The 24,271-nt window shown below is 37.0% G+C and overlaps 1 protein-coding gene across 1 annotated transcript in view; it reads right to left on the reverse strand.

Annotated features, from left to right (window-relative positions):
* Window positions 1–24,271, reverse strand: part of RARS2 (arginyl-tRNA synthetase 2, mitochondrial) — a 61,490-nt gene that overhangs the window by 23,227 nt on the left and 13,992 nt on the right. The window contains exons 2-8 of the mRNA XM_047733254.1: window positions 21,494–21,567; window positions 18,833–18,935; window positions 17,409–17,492; window positions 9,881–9,978; window positions 6,170–6,225; window positions 3,730–3,813; window positions 916–992 (exon numbers count right to left, since the gene is read on the reverse strand). Of these exons, the coding sequence (XP_047589210.1) occupies window positions 916–992; window positions 3,730–3,813; window positions 6,170–6,225; window positions 9,881–9,978; window positions 17,409–17,492; window positions 18,833–18,935; window positions 21,494–21,567 (576 nt within the window). The remainder of the gene's footprint in view (window positions 1–915; window positions 993–3,729; window positions 3,814–6,169; window positions 6,226–9,880; window positions 9,979–17,408; window positions 17,493–18,832; window positions 18,936–21,493; window positions 21,568–24,271) is intronic.

Genomic DNA, 24,271 nt, shown 5'->3' on the forward strand with positions numbered 1-24,271 from the left:
GGTCATGATCTCAGGGCCTTGGGATGGAGCCGGGCATCAGGCTTGGCAAGGAGCCTGCTTACCCCCACCCCTCTCTGCCTGCCTCTCTACCTACTTGTGATGTCTGTCAAATAAATAAATAAAATCTTAAAAAAAAAAAAAGGAAAATGATGAAGCATTCTTGGTAGCACTGGCTAGAGAAGCAAAGCATTATTTTGCTAAGTGCTCTTCCTCACACACAGGAATGAGAGCTTTAGTCGATTCCCCGTACGGCACCAACACAGCTAATGTTGTACTGGTGTTTCTTTTTGTGAGGTCCAGAAGCAGCAGAGATAACAACTAGGATGATGAAAAGGAAACACATCCCTGGAGATTAATTGGACAGAAAGACCTTTACTAATGAACTTCAGGAAAAACAGGACAACAATCAAAGTACCCAAGGACTAAATGAGGCAGAAAAGGAAGGAGTTCACACTGGGCAAAAGCCAGGAGGAGCTTTTGAAAAAAAGCACACACAAATTCAGAGAAACATGTGTACCCTCCCAACCACAGCTGACCAAGAGGAAAAAATATATACTCATGTTTTTCAATTCTAAATGAATTATAGTTATTGCCATGAAGGCAGCTACAGTTACATAGCAACTGATGAAAAAATTAAAGAAATTTGTGTTGAAGCTATTGTCTTATGTGTTTATTCTAAGACAACTCTATATCTAGAGAAATACTGTCCCAAATCAACTAAAACAGAAATAAAAGACAAACACTTGGATATGAAAAGGAAAAGAACTCCCTAGTAAACTAAAACATTTTCAATTGTTTCAGTTCCCTGTTTTAAGGAAGGTTTTTTTAAAACCTCTGGGATTAAAAATTAATCTGCATAGTACTCTGAAAATACAAAGTTAAGACATTTTCCACTCTTCTTTCTTGCCAACTTACTTCAAAGAGATGCTGTAAAGGATTGGACTGAAGTTTTTCTTCATAGCCAAACAGCTGGAAGCCAGTTCCCAGAAGACCTACCACAATAATCCATAAATGAAAACATTATAAAATGGCACAGTAGAGAACAGACATGGCAGGGAACAGGTTCAGTTGTATCAAAAGATCAAGCTCTCATAATTATATGTCCTGAGAGTGCTGCAAACATACGCTATCATCTTCAGCTACCCCATAAACTCATGTAAATTCAATTCAATGTACCAAACCACAAATTCACTATATTGAATAGATCACTGCAATTAACTTCACAGACACCAATAGATTATGAACTCATAAAAGGTAGAGTCTAGGACTAACTTGTCTTTGTACTAACAGTGCCTAACACTTCCCTAGCAGACATAATAAAACAGCTCTCCTAGGGAAGGATATCATGATGCTAGAAACTGGATGTTTAAAATTTCTGAAAACAAATTGATGGGAAGTGATTTCAGAACTTTCTTACTAAACTTGTAGGTGTTAAAATAAAACAAAGGTAGAAATTGGCTTGGTGTTCTAATATTAGTTCTTAAACCAATGACTGAAGGAAAATAATAAAAGATAAAACTCAAAACATACCTGATTACCTCTCCCATTCAAGGTGGCCAATCAACAAAATTCTTTTTTATCTGGCCATGTATTTGTCTCTTATTTGTCAATGGTTTTTTGGTTTTCTTTTGGTCTCTGATGATAAGTTCCAGCATTCAGGGTTAGTGTTAATTTGAATCTTAGTTTTTTTTTATTTTTTATTTTTTTGTTGTTTTTTTTTTTAAATAATAATTAAGGTAACAGACAATGAGTACTTATATTCTTAAGATATTCTTGCTAAAAGACGACCACGATTTCAGTTTGAAAGGATATATGCAGCCTGGGGTCAAGAGCAACAAAAGGTTGTTTAATTATTTTAAAAACCAATCTGTCTCTACAACTCTATCAGTTACTAAGCTTCAGATCTAAAGAAGCTATTGTCGGGGGCCTTGCTGATGATTATTTTTCTATAGAGGCTCAGCAGAAAGCGGGATGCTACTGAACATGAAGATATAAAATATTTTGGAGCTTTAGACAGAATAGAAGGATGAAAAAAAATGTACCAGCCCTATTCACTTTAAGCAGAAACAAATGTGATTATGATTCAGGGTCTTGGGAGCAGAATGTGGAAAGATGCCCAGAGTGTCTAAAAAATGGAAATAGGAAAAGTAAAGGCCAATCTCCATTTAACATTCAACCTAATATATTTTCAAAAACTAATTTTGTGCTTAGAAACTATCTGCCAACTTTCAATAGGAGATAGCTGAAACAGCCCAAATTTAAAACTCTTCAACAATGATGGTTAAAACGGAAATGGTGACAGATCATTAACCATAGCAGTTCTTTAGAGAAACACTGCAATAATAAAATCCTGAAGCTAAAATTAAAGAATACCATAATCACCATATTTGCTAATGCCTGGGAAATGCATAAACCGGTTAAACTAATGTAAAGCGGATACCATCTATTAAATCTGACTGTTGAGCCTCAAGCCTAAACCTCTGACTACCAGCTGTTGTGAACTGCAGGTGGGTCTTTAAAATGCAGGGCATGTTTTCTGATTCCCCCACAATGAATGCTAATGGCACTGATAACTGGTTTAAGTTCTACCCTTTTTAGAGTCTAAAAGAGATTTTTATTAACTGAAATGAAAGAGAAGATCATGATAAATCTGTCTTTTGGAAACTGATTTCATTTCACTAGATACAATAGAACATAACAGTATCAGTGAACTTTAGAACTGGCAGTGCACGCCACACTTTATAGAAGCTTTAAAATATTATCTAGTCTTTCTTTTGGATTAGTACTATAAAATACTTCCCACGACAGATTCATTCATCACTCTTAGTTCTTCTTATATGCCATGCACTATGGACACAAAAATAATGAAGACACAGTCCATGCCTTCAAGGAATATATCAGCTAGCAGGGGAGAGAAGCACACAAATTAAGAACAGACTACATACAAGCATATCTGAGTACAGCTGGCTACTAGGAACATCATGATGTGAGATGGAGGCAAGGGTCTATCTGTGTGACACAAGGGCTGGATCTTAAAACACACGCAGTAGTTGCCAAAGGTTTTGAAAAGCTCGCATTTCACATGCTACTACCAGTACTTTACTACCTTAGCAACTTCATTTTATCTTGCCCTTCCTTGATTACTGGTGTTATTATGAGCAAGGAATGGTTCTGAGTAAACTCACGACATTACAGATAATTTACGGCATTCAGCTGTTTGGGTTTTACTCCTTTCTGACCCTCTGCCACTGTACAATTTAAGAAGGAGCCAAAGTATTCCACTTTCTTTTTCCTCTATGCCACTGGCTCAGCATCTAACAGATAACCCTCCATGTATGATGGCCCAGGGAGGCTGGACTTCACTTGTTCTAAAAATGGGAGGGCTGTAGTTGAGAAGGGTATATATAGCTAGACTTACTGCTTTCCTGGTACATTCACTTCTGCATTTGACAAATGTAAGCTACTTTTCTTTAATAAAACCACAAAAGCCTGTATTTTTTAGGTATTTCTCTGAATGTGTGAAGTTTCCTCTCTCAAACTTATCTGTGTAGTGAGAATTACTCTAACAAATAGAAAACAAGCTTTATGCAAAAGAGCCATGAAAAAAAAAAAAGGTAGGAGGCACTACTTTATCCACTGGATTCTGCCTATATTCTGTCAGGATCAAGTAACATTAAAAGAAATTAAACTTAACAGTGAAATGAAAGATCAAATCTCAGACTTACTTACCAAACTGCATGCCCCAATCTCCAAGGTAATTTATTCTGGTTACTTGATGTCCTAATGCTTCTTCGAGATTTGCTATAAAATTTCCTAGTAATCAACAAAATAGTTTCTCATTCTTGTTATCCATTTTGGCATAAGAACCATGTGCTTCTCTATTATCAAAGCGTAACACAGAAAAATTTTTTTGACAAAATTTACCAACTCGATTTTTTTTACTAAACTATTCATTATGGTGTTTTCATCTACATTAGGAAAGGGAGTAGAGAATTATTTTGGGGGCAGTTAGTTATTCCAAAGAATCTCACAATTTTCACAAGAACAGTATTTTCAGCAACATCCATGGGAGTTGGGAATACAAGTTAGAATAACAATTTCAAAGACAGAAAAGAACAGAATCTCAGTAATTAAGAAGAAATAATTTGGCTAAGCCTTAAAGAGCCTGAGCCATACTATGTCTTTTCTTGATAGCTCACTCTTCCTTCTTTGAATCACTTAAGTCTATCTCCTCATGCCTGCTCCCTAAGAGTACCAGGGAGTTCAAGAACTTCATCTTCTTATACTGCTGCCACTGGTTTGACATTCAGCATCCACGCCACTCTCCTAGTGTGCCCTCCCCTGCTGCAGAGGCTGGAAACCTAAAAATTCCATTTCTCAGAAGCTCCTGCAGTTAGGGTTTCAGGAGTCATTTACATTTGGGCATTCAGATACACTGTGCATGAGACTTAGAAGGCAGAAATGAAGTGAAAGGGGGAGCTACTTCTATTTTTTCCTGATAAGCATAGCTGTGGAGTGTGAAGGCTTTTTTTTTTTTTTTTTTTTTTTTGGTGGCATCACTAGTAGAGAGCACAGTATCCTGTCATATGACTTCCACGGGAACTGAAAGGATATGGGGCTGCCTTTTTTGCTAATATGAATTCTAGAAAGCCTGACAGGTCTAATGGCAGCTTCCTGTGACTGTGATAGCATGGTTGCCACAGGAAGGGACTGCAGAAAAGGCAGAAGCTCTCTTCATGACCAAGCTCTATGGTACGATTTTGGGAGTCATTTAGGTTACTTAATCCAAAAGTTCTTCAGCACTTCCAACAACTTTGCAAACTATTCAGTATCCTGTAATAAATCCTTGCCTGCTTTTCCAACAGTGGATTTAGTTTTCTGCAAATAATCCTTCACCAATATGCATATCTGATTTAAATTACAACAGCTACTTTTCTAGCTTCCCTACTTTTAGACTTTCACAGTCTACATACATAGTTCCAACAGCAACCTTCTTCAGCTGCTACTCAAACTATATTCCTATTTTTAATTAATTTTTAAATTAGCAACTTATTATCCTACAAACCAACCAAATGACACAAACCTAGGCTTTTGGAATGATTTTGGAAAATTTACTTTTGGCATATGAGTTTCCATAGACCACAGTTAACAGGTTTAACAAATAGGACTGTTGTGAAATTAACTGAACTAATACATGAAAACTTCAGACATGGTAAATGAATTCCCAGTATTATCTCTTCCTGGTCTAAAATTTTCCTTAACAACTTTCAAACAACTTTACTATGCTCTGTCCATCATTTATTTTTGGCCTGAGTAAGTAGCTTTTCATATATAGTATGTTTTTTATATTCTTTTTAAAATCAAGTCCTGTCATTTTTTCTCTTAAAATGCCCCACAAGATCTTTCCAACAATGACAGGTGACTCTAGTTCATTAATGATCTATGCCACAAAGTAAGGGCTGCTTCAACTCTTAAAAGTATTCAAATGACAGGTTAAATGACTCTCCCTCAAGCATGTAATAGATTTGCATACCAGAAGATACACTGGATGAGAAACTGAAATGAAATGAAAGTCTCTTTCAATTCTAACTGCAGTTTCAAATTGGGCTACTGCATCACATCATGTTTTAAATAAATAAAAATCTTAGCATATACATCTACACTGAAGCATTACAACTATGAAGTACAATAGCAATCTTTCTTAGAACAGTCTTATTTCGATTTCCACTCTTGAATGCTCCAGTTAGTAATCAAATGATTGAGACTGAGCTTCTTTTTTGAGATATAATTAATATATAACACCATTTCTTTTTTTAAAACAAAGTATATGAACCAAAAACCTGGGGGGATTATTATCATCCCCATGTAACTATCTTCATTTTGCATCTTTCAGATCTTCTTTATATGCATACATATTTTTAAAAAGTTAAAATTATTAAAAAACCTAACAGTTAAAATCAGTTTGAGTTAACCTTTTGGTTTTGAAACGATTTTTTTTTTTTACTTCTAAACCAATTTTTCCCATTTTATGTAATATTTAATTAGCATCAAGCTCATATAAATTTGAACTTTGTTTTTTGTCTTATTGTTATTTAAGCATTAAACCATTAGAATGCATTATAAAATACTGTCCCAAAGTCGTGTTTCGTATGAAACTAATGACACTTACCTATGATGGTAGAACGCAAATGTCCAACATGAAATTTTTTGGCAATGTTGGGTGAACTGCAAGTAATTCCAAAAGTTATATTTCTGTTCTAAGAACAAGAGTTCTAAAATCAACTAGGTCATGCCTCCACAGTTTAACACAATTGGGGATTAAGGCCTTTGGTAATTTAGGGCAAAGTGAAAAATTAGAAATTTAGAGCAATGATAAATTAGAACTCAGAAAGAATCATCCTTAGTGAAATTGATCCTGTCACTCATGAGGTAGTACTATACACAGAGAATGGCACACTTAGGAAGCAGATACATTTAAGGATTGATAAAAAGGATGAAGAAATTCAGAGATATTTTTCTGACACAAAAACAATGCAGATTATTAGGAATTAAACTTTGTGTACTAGATGTGAACCCTTTATCCTCTAAAAAATTACTGAAATTTTGTTTACATTGGGTATTATCTATCAAAAGTTGTAATCGATAATTTGACAACAGCAAATGTTTCTAGAGCACTCACTACCTGACAGGCACAGTTTCATGCACTTTACATACATTAACCCATTTAATACTCATAAGAGTTGCGAGCTAAGGTGCCCTCATCTCTTACTTTACAGATGAGGGGACTAAAGCAACATGGAAAAAGATAATGAAGCAAATGTGGCAATATCTTGATGACTCTTGAATCTGGTGAAAAGGATATGGGACTTAATTATACTGTTATGTTCTGCATATGTCTGAAAAGTTAACACAGGTTTCTCAATATTAGAAAATAATAAGTTAACTTGAACACAGCTAGATAAAAGTAGTAAAATGAGAACTTAATTTGATCTATTTCTAAAGACTTATATAAAGGATATTATAATTTAAATACTTGATGCTATATTAGTATGTGCACAATTGTGAAATTATGACACTACAAGAATGCTCATTTAATCATTATTGAGGAAGAAAGTAAATGTCCTTCTATAGGTTAAAAAACAAGGAATCTTCCACTTCCCACCAAGACAGAATAATAAGGATGGGATTTACCCTTCTGCCTTAAACAACCATAAAACCAGAAAAATATATGAAACACTAGTTTTATAAACTGGATGGTGAAGGACTGTGATCCCTGACAGAATGAGAACAAACAAGTTTACCCCTAGCAAATTAAATAGCAAATCTGTGAGCTGAAGCAGAGAAATCTATAGCGTGGAATGTATTAGAAAAGAAGAAAGGTTTCAAACCAGTAAGTAACCTAAGGTTCTCCTTTAAGAAACTAGAAAAGGGGGGCGCCTGGGTGGCTCAGTGGGTTAAGCCGCTGCCTTTGGCTCGGGTCATGATACCAGAGTCCTGGGATTGAGTCCCGCATCGGGCTCGCTGCTCAGCAGGAAGCCTGCTTCCCTTCCTCTCTCTCTGCCTGCCTCTCTGCCTACTTGTGATCTCTCTCTGTCAAATAAATAAATAAAATCTTTAAAAAAAAAAAAAGAAACTAGAAAAGGAGGACCAAAGTAAGTAGAATAAAGTAGATTTTATTTTTTAATTTAAATTATTCATGGTAACAGATGTTTTTATTTAAATTCAATCAGCCAACATATAGTACATCATTAGTCTCAGATGTAGTGTTCAACAATTTATCAGCTGTGTGTAACACCCAGTGCTCATTATTTCACATACCCTCTTTAATGCCCATGACCCAATTACCCCATCCTCTCCATCTACCTCCCCTCCAGCAACCCTCAGTTTGTTCCCTAGTTAAGAGTCCCTTACGGTTTTTCTCTCTCTGATAACTTCCTGTTCAGTTTTCCCCTCTCTTCCCCTATGATCCTCTGTGCTGTTTCCTACAAAGTTGTTTTTTAAAAAATGACAATAAAATACTATGAAATAAAAATAATAAGGCAGCTGAGAGACAGTGAGGAGAGAGAGAGATGCCTGGCCAGCCCTCAGGTAAGCTGCCAGACAAGTAAATGAGTCACCTGGATTTCTAGCCCCAGTACAGTCTCTACATGACCAGAACTACAAATGACAACATGCAAGTCAAAGAACCACTGCACTAAGCCATCCATGATTTCAAGATCTACAGGGTCATGAACATTAAAATGGTTGTCTCAAGACACTAGTCATGAGTTGATACACTTTTCCTTAAAGAATCAGACAGTAAATATTTTAGGCTTGTGGGCCACCTGATCTCTATCTCAACTGTTCCATTCAATTCTACTCAACTGCCACTGTAGTATGAGAAAGCAGCCACTGTAGTCAACATGTAAATGAAAGTGCAAGCCTAGTTCCGATAAAACTTTATTTACAAAAACATATGGCAGGTTGGATTTTGCGCATGGGCTGAAATTTGCCAATTCCTGTATTAAATGTTAGAGTAGCTTGTTATACAACTTTCTTTGAGGGAAAAGAGCAGGCAACTTTCTTTGAGGGATGGCCTTCATGCAATTCCTCTCTGGTGTGAAGATGACCTCATGAAGTCCCTCTCCTCTCTGTGATACAACTAATGTTTAAACTCAACTTAAAATATGATTGGAGTGTAATGGTAGTATAAGATTTATCCATAATATCTGTTTACTCCATAGGAGCATGAGTTTACTCACCATCAGTCCTTACCATAAACAAGTTTACTGAATCTCAGAGAGTCTGTCTTTTTTTTTTTTTTTAAAGAGACTTGTGCACTTTTTTTTTTTTTAAAGATTTTATTTATTTATTTGACAGACAGAGATCACAAGTAGGCAGAGAAGCAGGCAGAGAGAGAGAGAGAGAGAGAGAGAGAGGGAAGCAGGCTCCCTGCGGAGCAGAGAGCCCGATGCGGGACTCAATCCCAGGACCCTGAGATCATGACCTGAGCCGAAGGCAGCGGCTTAACCCACTGAGCCACCCAGGCGCCCCATGAGAGAGTCTGTCTTTTTTGAGAGTGGCAGAGAGAGTACAAGTGAGGAATATATAAAACCTTCTCTTGCCTCTGGTTATCTGGGTGCTGACCATAACTAAGTCTGTTACCACAATAAGTCATAATAAAGAATTAGGAAATCTGAAATAATTCCCTCATCATTTTTTAAAAAATTCTCCACAGGAATATATAGTTAAGAAAATAAAAGGGTACAGCAAGTTCTAACTTTCCAAGCGGGAAAACAGTTCATCAAGACTCGTTCACTTTTAGGAAGGCAAATAAAATTACAATACAGTATCTCTGATCTTTTCCATGAGCTGTCAACTGGTCAGCTATACTCTGAAAGTACTCCCTTTCTGTTTTGGTTGCCTAAAACAGCTCAAAAATTAGACAGATATACTGACAGTGCAACAGGAAGTAATGAGATTATTTAGAGGCATATTAAAACTTAAAACTAGTTTTCTGTAATTTAAAAAATATACATTACAAATACTACAAAGGCTTTGTTCTCTGGTAATCACATTACTTTAAAATTCTTAATATGGTAGTAACCATTACCTCGGCTTTAAGAGTCTACAAAGATGGAATAAGTACTTCTAAAAAAAAAGTTAACTATTAAATACTTAATTAAAAAAACCCATAATCACCAGACTTTTTTTTATTGGAGTCTAAAATTTTTATTCATGGTACAGTGATCAGTTCACTGTAATATTAAGAAAATAATATAATCTCACTGGTTTTCTGTTTTTCCATGTGTTATATCCTGAGGCCCCAGATGATAATGGTAAAACACTTACCTGCCCAGCTACCTTGACTAACCAACACATAAAATGAGTAGGCACTCACCTGAATTCAACCACGATCTTCTTCTGGGGAAGACCAGAGAAAAGCTCGCTTTTTAATCCAAATTTTGAGCCATCATTGATTACTTGTTGTAGTACTGTCTGAAAAGTAAAACACATGGAATTTACAGAATTTACAAAATTTACATGGAATTTACAGAAAAAAAATTGCGATTTTCTTAATTACTTCATTTACTCATCTAATTTACAGATCTCAGAATTTCACAGCATTGTCAGCACCACCATGTTCCATTGCTAATGCCAGTCAAAACAGTAATAACCAGAACTAACATCTATGGGGGCTCTGTGCCCTTTTTATACATCACCTATATTCATTCTTACAGGAACCAATGATATAGATATTATACAGATAAAGAAACTAAAGTTTAGGGAGGTTAAATAACTGTTGAAAGTCCCACAGCAAATAGTAACACCAAAACCAGAAGGAGCATCTAATACTTATTGAATGCGTACTATATGTTGGGCACTGTTCTGAGCATTTCCTATGTATTAACTCACTTATTCCTCACAACAACCCTAGGAGATAAGTATTATTTTTTATGAATGAGGAAAGAGAAGCACAGAGAAGTTAACTTTCTCACCATCACACTCTATTAGGCTACATGGCAAAACCTTTTTCACGCCATAGCTAATGTGTTAACTACTGCATGCCACTGCTACTTTTGTATTACTAAGGATCACAAGAAATGGTAGAAAACAAACACAAAATTTTAATTCAAATGCCTACTGGCTACATATACAAAAAACAAGGAAAACTAACAGAAACAACCGAAACATATTCCAGGTTCATTTCTAGAAATGTACATAGGTTATATGGTTCACAAAATTCATACTTTGTTTTTTGCTAATGGTGTGATGTGTTTATTTATAAATGTATTTATTTTTTAGTTAGGGGTTTGAATTTACTGTAATGGGCTATTTACTCTTACATTGGTTTTACTTCACAAACTGGATTCTGAGTCCTAAATATGTAGTTTACAATGTGAAGAATTTTACTATCTTAAGAGTTTATTAAGATGCTCACTTAATGGAAAAGGCAGACAAAGCAGCAGGAGGTAGCAAAGCAATACTTTTAAGAAGCATACAAAGTGCTTAGTTAAAGTCCAGATGCTTTTATGTTATCTTTAAGCCTCACAATCTTAAAAATGGACATTTCCCATTTAATAGATGTAAAAACTAAGGTTCAGAAACAGTATGTAGTTGTACAAGGACAGAAGAAATAATATTCCTTTCACTCACACTATATAGTAGGACACAGAGAGAAGAAATATATATAGAGACATTAAAGAGAACAGTGCCTGTTATACCTCAGGGGTATACCTCAGGGGCCCATTAAATGTTAATTATTTACTCCAAGACAATAGCTGACAAGGCTGCAAGTAGGTAGGTAAATATTAGTGAGGAGGAATTCAGAGTCAGATTATTCTAAAGTTAACATTCTACCCATCCATGTCACTTTCCATCCCTTTATATGTAATGGATGGTAGACTCCACAAAAGGCAATCATAGGAAGTTAAGCTCTCCCTGAAAAAATGACCCTTAGTTCATTGATATTTCTCTAGCACAAACAAAAAAAGCAACTTTAATGAAGCATCTTACATGCCCCACTTCTAAACCTTCCATTGACAATCTGATCCCTCTGCTACCTAGAGCTTCCTTTTCTACTATTCACTCTAAGGGCTCTCAAAATTAGAATCAGAAATGCCACACCTGGGGCCCGTGGGTGGTTCAGTCAGTTAAGTGTCTGCCTTCAGGTCAGGTCATGATCTCAGGGTTTTGGGATGGAGCTCCACATCGGGCTCATGCTAGGCGGGGAGCCTGCTTCTCCCTCTCCTCTCCGTTTGCCCCTCCTCCCTCATTGTGCTTTTTCTCTCTCATAAATGAATAAATAAAATCTTAAAAAAAAAAAAAGAATGCCACACCTAACTGAATGCTTAAATTGTTTAATGCAGTACTACTTTTATGAGTACATTTTTTTGTAAAATAAAAAAAAATTAAACGAATAAGGCAAAAGTCTAGAGTCCCTTTTGATCATCCACCCTAACCCGCCCTCCTCAGGGCGACTAGTTTTCTAACATCAGCTTAGCTGATGACTACTCCTCTCCTTGCAACCACTGACCCTCCTTGGTTTTAAGGGTATTAAGCTCTACTGACTTCTACTTCTCAGTTTCCTTTGCAGGCTCCTTTTCCACTGCCTGCCGCCCCACTCCCTACGCTGTGCTTCCTTCTTGCTTCTAGCTCCTTACTTCATACGTCCCCTAGGTATAATGTCCTAAGACTTCAACTACTACTTACCTAATAAAATCTTTCCTGTGCCACAGACTGGTATGTCCAACTCCAAGATCTGAAGTGCTTGAGATGTGCAATGGAATATACTCCTCTTCCTTCTGCATTCTCCATCTACATGAACTTTACCGCCTCACCCAGCTAACCAAGTCAAAGACCCGGGAGTACCTAAGATTTACCCTTTTCCCTCAACCTTCATAATCAACCACCTATTAATCACCAAATCCTGCACCTGCCACTTCCTATCGTTATAGTTATCCCCTCTGTCCTGTTTAGACCCTCATCATCCGTCAGCTATACCACTACAAAAACAACAAAACAATAATATATAACTATCTCCTTATATAACATGTAAATTTAATTAGATCTATGTTCTACTTAAACCCTTCAATAATTCCAAGACATCTAAAAGATTTTATCAATTTCTGGTTTTTTACTTTACATGCATTTCACCTTTGTTTCATAATTTTAAGAAAACTGGTTTGTTAAATGGCACATTATAACATCCATAAAAACCATAAGGTAGAAGTGTTAGGGTCTTATTTTTTTGGTAATAAATATATAATATTAAAATGAGGTGAATTTTATTAGTGTAATACTAAAAAATTATCAAGCATACCACCTGTGGTACACATAACACACCACAGAAAATGATGACAGAGGAAAAAGCTGAAATTCTAACGCAGGGCATATAAGGCCCTTCACACTGTATAATTTCATACCCTCCCCCATGCCATCCTATGTGTGGACCATACTCTATCACCACTGATTTCCAGACAATGCCATGTTCTTGACCTTCTGTACTCTGGCCCAGGCTATCTTCTCTGCCTGAATGCCTGCATTTATATCTCCCAGATATAGCTGTCTTTTTTTTTTTTTTTTAAGATTTAAAAATATTTTTTTTTGTTTTTAACTAACGTCTATACCCGGGTGTCTGGGTGGCTCAGTCAGTTGAATGTCTGCCTTCGGCTCAGGTCATGATCCCGGGGTCCTGGGATCGCACTCCACGTCACTCCCGGCTCAGTGGGAGTCTGTTTCTCCCTCTCCCTCTCCTACTGTTTCTTTCTCTCTCTGTATCAAATAATAAATAAAATCTTTATTTAAAAAAAAAAGGACTGTCTACACCAAACATGAGGCTTGAATCCAAACCCCGATATTAAGAGTGGCATCCACTTTTGCCCAGTTGAAGATTACCTCTTCACTCCTTAAGTTAGACTTATGTGTACTTTTCTTTACATTGGATTGCGACTTACACATGCCTCCACTGTATCATGCATCACATTATCATATCCACTACACATTACACTGATATTTTTTATGCTTTTCTTTTAGATCATAAGCTCCTTGAGGGCAAGACACATGCCACTTTATCTTTAGATTTCAGTAATATAGTCCGTGGCAAATAATAAACAGAAAGTTTATTAAATTAGTCCAAAAGTTTTAAACTATAGAATGTCAGTGAGCTAGTAAAGTTCCTTGATATTCCGATAGATGAATAAGCTAGAGGTCCATCTACTCATCGTTAAGTACGTTAAAATGTAAGATGCTCTTATAAGAACTTCTACAGAAGCTACTACTACCTATTTGTTTTTTGGTCAATACTTGAAAAGAGTTTAATCATTCATTCCTTCCATGTGTGCAGCCACTTGGCACGACATGTGACTTGAATGCGTCTATTGCCTTCTGGCTTAAACTCAGCAAAATAATGAGCAGAATCAGAGCCATTTAAATTAGTATCTCTTTTTCTTTTTTTCCTTAAGTTTTTTTAATAGAGCATGCAAAGTTGAATTTGGCAAATGAAAAAATACAGGTATACATGTAAAATAAAAATGATGTTATCCCTTGTGTACTTTTAAGGCACAACTAAAAAAGAGGATTTTGTTTGCCTTTTTCCTTTTTAGTTAAGCTCATATTTTTTTTCTCCCCTTAAATGAATTAACTATTATTTTAAATTACTCTTTTTTTTTTTTTTTTGACAGAGATCACAAGTAGGCAGAGAGGCAGGCAGAGAGAGAGAGAGGAGGAAGCAGGCTCCCCGCAGAGAAGAGAGCCCGATGCGGGGCTCGATCCCAGGACCCTGGGATCATGACCTGAGCCGAAGGCAGAGGCTTTAACCCATTGAGCCACCCAGGCGCCCCTTAAATTACTTTTGAAAGTCATCTGTAAGCTACTGACAGGCAGAAGCTTGACACCAAACTGACAGCTCTTCACGATGTATGAATTGGTCATACCACCTTATGGTTTTGAAAAATTCATTATCTAGTTCCAATGATTTGGCAGTTCCTACTGTCTTTAATTTCACATTCTAGTCTCCTATGTTTGAGGATGATTTACACAAAGACATTATACTGCCGCAGTTAGTGATCCAAACTTAAGCTAACATTTAATCATTTCCTGGGGCTGCCAGTGTTAATTCAATTGCAATGCGTAAACAGATACGTTTTATGCAAGGCTAAGTTTGTACATGTGTAAGCAATGACAAATTCATAATTCCCTGCTTGAAAAGTAAGTTTCGGACACAGGTCACTGGCTACATGTCAATCTTGATGACTTTAATATGTAAAAATATGTATTAATAACGGTCCCAAAGGGTTGAATTTTTTTCCTGATGTGATCTGAAAAATTCATTATACATGCAAATGACCATTCTTTAAAACCTGAAAATAATGGAGCCAGATGTAGAAGAACTTTTTTTTAAATTTTATTTATTTATTTGACAGAGAGAGATCACAGTAGACAGAGAGGCAGGCAGAGAGGGAGAGAGAGAGAGGGAAGCAGGCTCCCTGCTGAGCAGAGAGGCCGATGCGGGACTCGATCCCAGGACCCCGAGATCATGACCTGAGCCGAAGGCAGCGGCTTAACCCACTGAGCCACCCAGGCGCCCCTAGATGTAGAAGAATTTAAGTTTTGAGCAAACAAGGCTTATCATTAAAAAACTGTAACTTTTAACCAGGCACATTCAATATTCCTTTTTCTGACTATGGGTGTTCACTAGTTTAGGATGTATGAGCAGGGCTACTGTGAGCAATCTGCTTGTTCCTTTAATAAAAATCACACTAAGATCCAGGCATTCAAGGCTACAGTGAGGGAGGATTTCCAGGTGATAAAGAGTAGCCAGACCTCAAAGCCCTAGATCTTGTCCCTGTGTTGTCAACTGAGAAGGATCTGGGAATACTTTTAATAATAAGCAAGCTAGTGTGCATTCTTAAATCATAGCTTGTTCACCGTAATAATAAAGCATGAAAATTCGTGGCCACTGACATTTTAAAAGAAGTAAACACATGCCTTGCTTGATATATAAAACACATCTCTTTCAGTCAAGCTGGCTGTAAAGCAACATCATCTACTAGTACATTTTCCCATCTCAGGGAAAATAAAAGAGGTAAAATACTGCTGCCTATGAATTAGACTGGAGTTTGGTGGGCACTGTGGGGAGCTGCATTTCTGCTTCTATAAAAATCGAGACTGTTGGGGCGCCTGGGTGGCTCAGTGGGTTAAAGCCTCTGCCTTCAGCTCGGGTCATGATCCTGGGGTCCTGGAATTGAGCCCCACATCGGGCTCTCTGCTCAGCGGGGAGCCTGCTTCCCCCTCTCTCTGTCTGCCTCTCTGCCTACTTGTGATCTCTCTCTTCAAATAAATAAATAAAATCTTTGAAAAAAAAATCGAGATTGTTGGGGCACCTGGGTGGCTCAGTCAGTTAAGTGCCTGATTTTGGTTCAGGTCATGATCTCAGAGTCTTGGGGTCCTCCTCCCACTCATGCCCTCTAACAAATAAATAAAATATTACCTCTAATAAATAACTATTTATCTATTTACCATTTATTTGAGAGAGAGAGTGTTCAAGTGCATGGGAGTACAGGGAGGGGGAGGGGCAAAGGGAAAGGGAAAAGCAGGGTCTCCACTGAGTAGGGAGCCCAACATGGGGCTTGATTCCTGGGCCCTAGGATCATGACCTGAGCCGAAAGCAGATGCTTAACTGACTGAGCCACGTAGGTGCCCCAATAAATAAAATCTTAAAAAAATATACTTGGGATCATAATCAGAAGAAAGAGTACTAATTTAGAAATGGTAAATTAGACTCAATGGTTTACTAAATTGACATGAAATGTTACCAACCAAGAGCCTAACAGACTGCAGACACTTTTCAACAAGCTCAAAACAAATTTCCTTTTTGTCCTTGTGACTGATTTTGGTTAATTATCTCTCTTTGAAGTACGAAGGATAAAAAGATAAAAGAAAAAAATTCAAGGATCTAGAGGCAAACATATTAACATGAACTCTCCCTTGGAAGACTGATAGGGCAGATGGGCAAATGCCTATAATCTGTATAATCTTGGTGAGAAATTATATTAGAAATTTTGGTTTTATAGTAATTTTCAATTCAAGACTGCAGCATTTCTAAGCCTGACCAACTCAAAACCAGTATTTCTTAAAAAACAAAACAAAACAAAACAAAACAAAATAACAGCCTAAAGCATGCATTATGATAAATTTTCAATTTCCACTGAGATGAAACTCTCAACGAAAGATCTCATACCACTGCCTATCCAGGATTACCTGTCCTCCAGTCTTACACGAGACCCAGTTCCTTTATGTCATTTCTCCAACTCTTCCAGGCCACCCTGAGTTTTCTGATCTTTCTTATGCTTATTGTATCAATCCAACTTTTGTTTTAATACTTGTCTTATTAAAAGAATAAGCTATCTTATAGTTTCATCTGTATAAATCTCATGCTACCAACAGATTACGGACTACCAGAGAGCCAAAACGAGCAGTACTTTTTGGGTATTCAATATAGAGTCCACTAATTTATTCAATAATAGTTATCTCACACCTACTGCATGCCAGGCACTGTGCTAGGAACTGCGGATCCAACAGAGAGAAAAACAGATGCTATAAGCCCTAACAGAAATTAGTTTAAATGGCAAGAGGCATTAATCAAATAAAAAGATGTATAATACCAACTATGATAAGTTCTGCAAAGGAGAGCTACCCACTGACGGTAGAGCACATAAACAAAGGGGACAGAAAGGCACAGCCCAGGAAATATCAAGAACTGAATGAAGGGTAAGCAGGAGTTAACTTGGGGTGGCACTCCAGGAAGGAGAATCAGAATGTGTAAGGTTTTGAGGCAAGAAGAGGCGACGTTTAGGAACTGGGGGAAAACCACTGTAGCTAAATCAGACTGAGTAACGGTGCATAGCTGGAACATAATCCATTCTTACCTTTGTTAATAGTTCTCTGTTAATTTTGAAATTTACAGTCCCTTGACCAGTGCTGATTTCGCTCACCACTGTATCACATTTTAGCTGAAAAGATTAAAAAAAATCAAGTAAAATTAAATATGTTATAAAACAAGTGTAATGATATTTGTAGTTTTAATACTATCACTTTGGAGTCCAAACGCAGCAGGTGCATCATATCTCTGTCATTATATCCAGACCTGGGCCTTAGCCAATCTGTTCAATTCTATCACTTGACAAGTTTCCTCCTTTTCTAGCCTAGAATACTACTCTATCTTCAGAATCTCTTCTTCTTTCCCATTCTCTCACTTCAAATTCTCCACCTCACATGGAAGGAAGCCAGTATCACTTCACCCCCCCACCTGATGTGCCCTGACATGCGGTGAACTCTTTTTATCTCACCCACCTTGCAGAGAGCCACAGGACATTTCATTCTGTCAGGCCCTACACTGCCAGCACTTGTACTCACACAAAAAATAGGTATCATTTAAATACTTGGTCTTCATTGAATATACCTTAAAATTTTAACCAACTAGATTTCTAAGCACCGGATATATCCATGAAACTTGAAGAGATACCTGTTTTCACTGAGGAATCACTAGTCTTTACATTTGAGACTCACAGGATATGGGAGAAGGAACTAAATACCATAATCAGAACAATTCTACTCCGCGTGTACTTCCTGATAAAAATCTAGGTTGATTTTCTGATCAAATATTTACTCAGCTACCAAAGCTCTTTGATTATACTCATTCTTTACACATCTTTTTCTATGATAGTGACTTTCATTGTTCCAATCCTTCAGTGTGCCCAGAAGCCTGTGTCACATGTAATAACCATATTTTAAAAACCCTGTTTTTTATGGTATTACATTAATAATTTAGATTTGGTCATTCTCTACAATCCTTTCAATTCCCCTTTTAGATACCAAACCCAACAGAGAAATTAGAAATGAATGAGTTTATTAAATTATCTAGCCACTTCTTCTCTGTAATCATGATTCTATTTACACCTAATCATTTTTTCTCATATTTTAATGCTCATCTTCTCAGAAACTCATTTTAAATATTGCAACCCACTGCTCTAATTTATCAAGCTTGTTCTCTTAAATTCAGAAGTCCATCCAGCTTCAATCTGTAAATTTAATTAACACGTCAGTCCTCCTGTAAGTAGTTAATCAAAAAATTGAACAATGTCAGCTCAAGAGAAATGCTTTATAGCTAATTTGAAAAATCATCTTAACCTTATAGCACATGGCTAAAATGAATTTAAATTGTATTTTCCAAGGTGCCTTGAACAAAAAAAACACTATTAAATTCATTATTATGCCTGAGATAGCCTGCAGAGTTTTTTCTTCTTTACTAAGTTTGTTATAATGTCTAAAAAAGATAATAGTGCTGAAGTACCTTCTCTGCCAGTCTTGTGGCTTGTACTTGAATATCTGGTCTTGAATGGTCATTGTTGTTTTCCAATAGAGAATCCACAGAGAGCTGAAAATCAGCTACTTCTCTAAAGACAGAAAACAAATAGGAAAAAGCTATAATATCTTAAAAACATTACTAGTGTAACAACAACAGTAACAACTAACCATTATGGATTCTTCAATACAATTTTATCAGAAGGAAAGGGTTTTGCTTTAAAAATATAAAGCAAAGAAATTAGAAATATCAACTTGTATTTATTTAGAACTTTATCTTCTAAAGTTCTTCTTCTTCTATTCCTCTTCTAATACCTAACTGTAACTTTATTATATCTCTGTGAGATAGGTAGTTCAAAGTGTAATAAAAAATTTAACTGATGTATAAACATCTAGGTAATTACCCAGCTAGAACATCTTTTGACATTTAATAAGGAACTAGAGGGGGCGCCTGGGTGGCTCAGCTGTTAAGTGGCTGCCTTCGGCTCAGGTCTGATCCTGGGGTCCTGGGATTGAGCCCCATGTCTGTCTCCCTGCTTGGTGGGAGGCTGCTTCTCCCTCTCCCTCTTCCCCTGCTTGTGGTAACACTTGCTGTGTCTGCCAAATAAATAAATAAATAAATCTTTAAAAGAAAAAAAAAAAAAAAGGGAACTAGAAAATGAGATTCCATGGGCACAGTAAGTGATTAAACCACTGTTTAACCCACTGCCACTGAAACAAAAGGACCTATTTTAGAGGGGGTACAAATGACTTCATTTTTATCACTCTTGACATTCAGGGATATGCCTAAAATATCTTATGATATCTGTTTTACATCACATTAAGCCACCTGGTCAACAAAGACCATTATGAATTTTCTTGATACTTGAGGCACATGGGTGACGCAGTCAGCTGGGTGTCTGGCTCTTGATTCTGGCTCAGGTCATGATATTAGGGTTGTGGGACTGAGTCCAGTGTCAGCTCTGTGCTAGACATGGAGACTGCTTGGGATTCTCCTCTCCTTTTCTCTCTGCGCTCTCCCTCACCCCTGCCACCCCACTCATGTATTCACTCTCAAAAAAAAAAATATATATATATATAGAGAGAGAGAGAGAGAGAAGAAAAAAATACTTTTCTTGAGATCCTTCCCAATATTTATTCTCTATAAACCAAAGGTATAGTGAAATATAGTATCATTAAAGTAGAACTGCCCAAAGGAGCTCCAGGCAGGTAAAGAAAATCTTTTTCAAAAGATGGGCCAAGGGGCACCTGGGTGGCTCAGTCGGTTAAGCAGCTGTCTTGGGGTAAGGTCATCATCCCAGGGTCCTGAGATGGAGCCCAACATCGGGCTCCCTGCTCAGTGGAGAGCCTGCTTTTCCCTCTCCCTGCTGCTCTATCTATGCTCTCTAGTTCTCTGTCAAATAAATAAATAATATCTTAAAAAAAAAAAAAAAAAAAGATGGGCCAAGATTGTTTAGCTTATTAAAGGCCCCTGACACATAAAATAAAAAGCAGGGATTTTCATTATTATTTTATTATTATGCAAAATGCCATTTATAGATTTTATGAAATAGGTAAATGGCTTCAAATATAACCTTAATAGATGTATAATTACAAGATCCCCTTGGTCTGTGGTTGCCTTTGTTCTTAGAACTCAATGTAAAGTAAGCTGCAGCAGGACACTTTCAAGATGCTTTCTTTCAACAAGGCCAAATGTAGCCTTTCTCTTCCTCTTCCACTTACTCTTTGTCTATTCCTGGAACAATAATCTTCATCCTACCCTCTCCTGAAATCCTGACAAAGTTAAGGAGACAAAATATTCAGACATAATGATAATGATAATTATATCTTTCCAAAGCTTTGGGCTTAAATGCCTACTATGTAGCTAATTTCTTGTCATTATTAATTAACTGAGAGGGCATTTTATCCAAGTACATATTTTTTTTTTAGCCAAATGGTAAAGAAGCATCAGTCAGAAGGACCAATCTCATAAAAGATATCTTCCTGTATCCAAGAAAGGAACTAAGGTTTATTTGTTCTCTATCACCAGGCATTCTCAAATGGAATCAAACAAAAAAACCTGAAAACCACAAAAAACCCTAGTAGGTAAATATAGCACTAGAGTTTTCAAGCATCAGATAGTGTATAATCTCTAAAATCCCTTCAAAAACCCTGAAAAAAAAAATTTTTTTTTTTAAGAGAGTGAGTGAGAGAGAGAAGCAGGGGGAGGGGCAGAGGGAGAGGGAGAAGCAGACTCTCTGCTGAGCAGGGACTCTGGGATCACGACTGGAGCTGAAGGCAAATGCCCAACTGACTGAGCCACCAAGGCACCCCCCAAAACCCTGAAATTTTAACTGCAATATTAGTCCTTTTATTTGCTGTCACAGAATTAAATTTTGACCTTGTTCCTAATTTTCCTTAAAGACTTTGCCATAATTATCATTGATAGCATAAACATCAAACACCATAAGAGTACTAATTTAATGTGCCATGTCAAAGTAGGTAAAATACAGATTTTATTTCACTACTTAAGTGAATGGGAGTAACAGGTTACAACATATTTTATGGTTTATTTCAAGGTCTATTCTGTAAATTGAAGAACAACATTTTTTTTTTTTTTTTTGCATAGTGACAAAGTCAGCAACATTTTAAGTTATTACAAATACTTAACTCTTTTCTGGAAATTGGAACTGCAGATATTGACTTGATCAAGTTTTCTGGTGGAAGATCTAACACTCTGGAAAGCTGAACATTTAAAAAAAAAGGCAAGATTGTTAATAATTTGTACCAGATTCAACGCAATACTACTCAACAAAAAGAATATTCAGATACTTAACTTAAATAAGCCTCAAATGCACTATGCTAAGTGACAAAAACCCAACTCTGTTAACAGACTATATAGTATATGATTTTATTTACCTGACATTCTGGAAAACCCAAAACTATGAGAGAGAGAAAGAGAATCTTAAGCAGGCTCCAACTTGGTGCAGAGCCCCACACAGGGATGGATCTCACGACCCTAAGATCATGACCTGAGCTGAAATGAAAAGTCAGATGTCCTATCAACTAAGCCACCCAGGTGCCCCTTAGTATATGTTGATTTTTGAATTCATGTCTCAGAGTACAGTCTTCATTTTTAAATTCTAGTCATTGGAAACTGCATTACAAAAGCCTCTACAAAAAAGGTTATTTCCTTAGGCCATTTTCCTAGGAGTGGATAAACATTTCCACCACATTTATAGAATAAAGGCTGTAACAGTTCATGTTTATATTACAAAGAGTTCTTGCCAATACAGGTACACCAATAAGAGAAGTTCTATTAAAATTTCATTTAGAAAAAAGAAAAAAAATTATTCAAATTCCAGGTCCACTTTTACTAGCTCTAAGTCCAAGGGAAAGCCATCTTACATAAATGAGCTTAAGCTTTCACGTATGAAAAATGGGGATAATCTATTAAACTAGGGTTCTCAGACACCAGGTTGACTCGGTTAAGTGACCGCCTTCAGCTCAGATCATGATCCTGGAGTCCCAGGATTGAGTCCCTCATTCGGCTCCACGATCAGCAAGGAGTCTGCTTCTCCCTCTGACCCTCCCCACTCTGATGCTCTCTCTCATTCTCTCTCAATAAATAAATACAAACTCTTAAAAAAAAAAAGCGTTCTTATAAGGATTAAGAAAAATGTGTCACATAATAAGCATGTGATAAATATTCTCTTCTTCCTTTAAAATTAAGGTTTTATTTTGGACATTGTAAGGGCCTACTTAGCTAGAGCGATTTCATCTCAGTTAAGCAGTGATTTTGTTGTTTATGCAGTAAAACTTAAATTGACCCTGCCCCCTACCCCCCCTCCAGGGGAATTTACTTAAAAGCAAGTCCGGGAAACCAGTAAATATGGTCGACCAGTCCCTGATAACAGAGCCCAAATACAAGGGCGGTGCAGGTCAGGTGGAGATAACAGAGCCCAAATACCAGGGACGAGTCGGGCCAGGTGGAGACATCCAATCAGTGGAGCTCGCATACTGTCTCCCTAGCTACCAAGGAATGTGGGCCCTGCCTTTTGGGCACCAATTCTGACCAAGGTGATAGGCTAGTTCAAATAGCTACTATGGGGTGAATCGTAATTCAATTGGCCACCCGTGTGTGACCTAGCATGACTGTGCAGCTTTCTCTGTGTGTTGCAATCTCATTGGCCACCTGTGTGTGGCCAGGCTCAACCACATGGCCTTTGCTCTATAAAAGTTAGTCTGTGAGGCAGGGAGTCGTCACTCTCTATGTAAGAGGTGGCCCTGACCGGCAGGTTTGATTTTTGATGCTTGGCGCAAAATAAAGCTTTGCTTGTCCTTTACTTTGTATCAGTCTCACTCCTTTGGTCACGGACCCTAACAGACATAACGTCTCCCAAACTTACCATAACCACTAAGATTTTATGCCTATCTTAAATATAAAGTCTGCTGGAAAACAAAACAATACAAAACTTAGTTATATAGGTCAATTTTAAAGTTTTTCAGCTGACAAATAAGTTTTGAACTTCGGTAATAAAATGTTTACATCCAAATGAGCAACACACAAAAAATTCTGTTTCCAATATGAACTAAAAATTACTTAAAAATTGCTTATTTCTGGGGTGCTTGGGTGGCTCAGCGGGTTAAGTGCCAGCCAGTCTTTGGCTTGGGTCATGATCCCGGGGTCCCTGCCTGGTAGGGGAGTCTCCTCCTCTCTCCCCCTCAGCCACCCCAACCCCTTGTGCTCTCTCTTGCTCTCTCTCAAATAAATAAAATCTTCAAAAGAATTCTTATTTCTTTTATTATATCTCTGTTGCTCAAAAAAAGGCTCTGAGGGGAATTAACCATAAAAATAAAATGGAGGTATAAAATCATACCAGAAAACTCAAGGTCAAGATAGTTACTATGCTTTTTGGCAACCAAGGTACAAAAAGGAATCTAACTATATAATACAGTGCTGCCTGGCAACATACTTTTCCTAAAAGTAAATCCTAAGACCAAGTTATATTCACGAAAATTTAAATATCAAAATAGAAAATATCTTCAACAGCAGTTTCCCAAAGGCACAGAAACATATTTATATGATGTAAATTAGAAAACCAAAATAAAAAGACTGATGGAAAAGGAGAAATGGAGAGTCACTGGTTACAAGGAGCAGAGAGTTTCAGTTTTACAAATGAAGAGTCTGGATAGGGTTGGTGGTGATGGTTGCATAGCCATGTTAGTGGACTTAATGCTACTGAACTGCACACTTAAAAATACTTAAAATGGTAAATTTTATGTTGTATGTATTTTCCCATAATTAAAAACAAAACAAATTTAAAAAACCTAAAAAGACTCTGGGATAAGTAGGGGAATGAAGCCTTCTTTACATTATCTCCCAACTCCCAACTTCCACCCATTATCAAATTAAAATGGAAAGGGTGGAAGAAGAATAGAGAAAGGA

Source organism: Lutra lutra, chromosome 6 (assembly GCF_902655055.1).
Source record: "Lutra lutra chromosome 6, mLutLut1.2, whole genome shotgun sequence".
Classification (NCBI taxonomy): domain Eukaryota; kingdom Metazoa; phylum Chordata; class Mammalia; order Carnivora; family Mustelidae; genus Lutra; species Lutra lutra.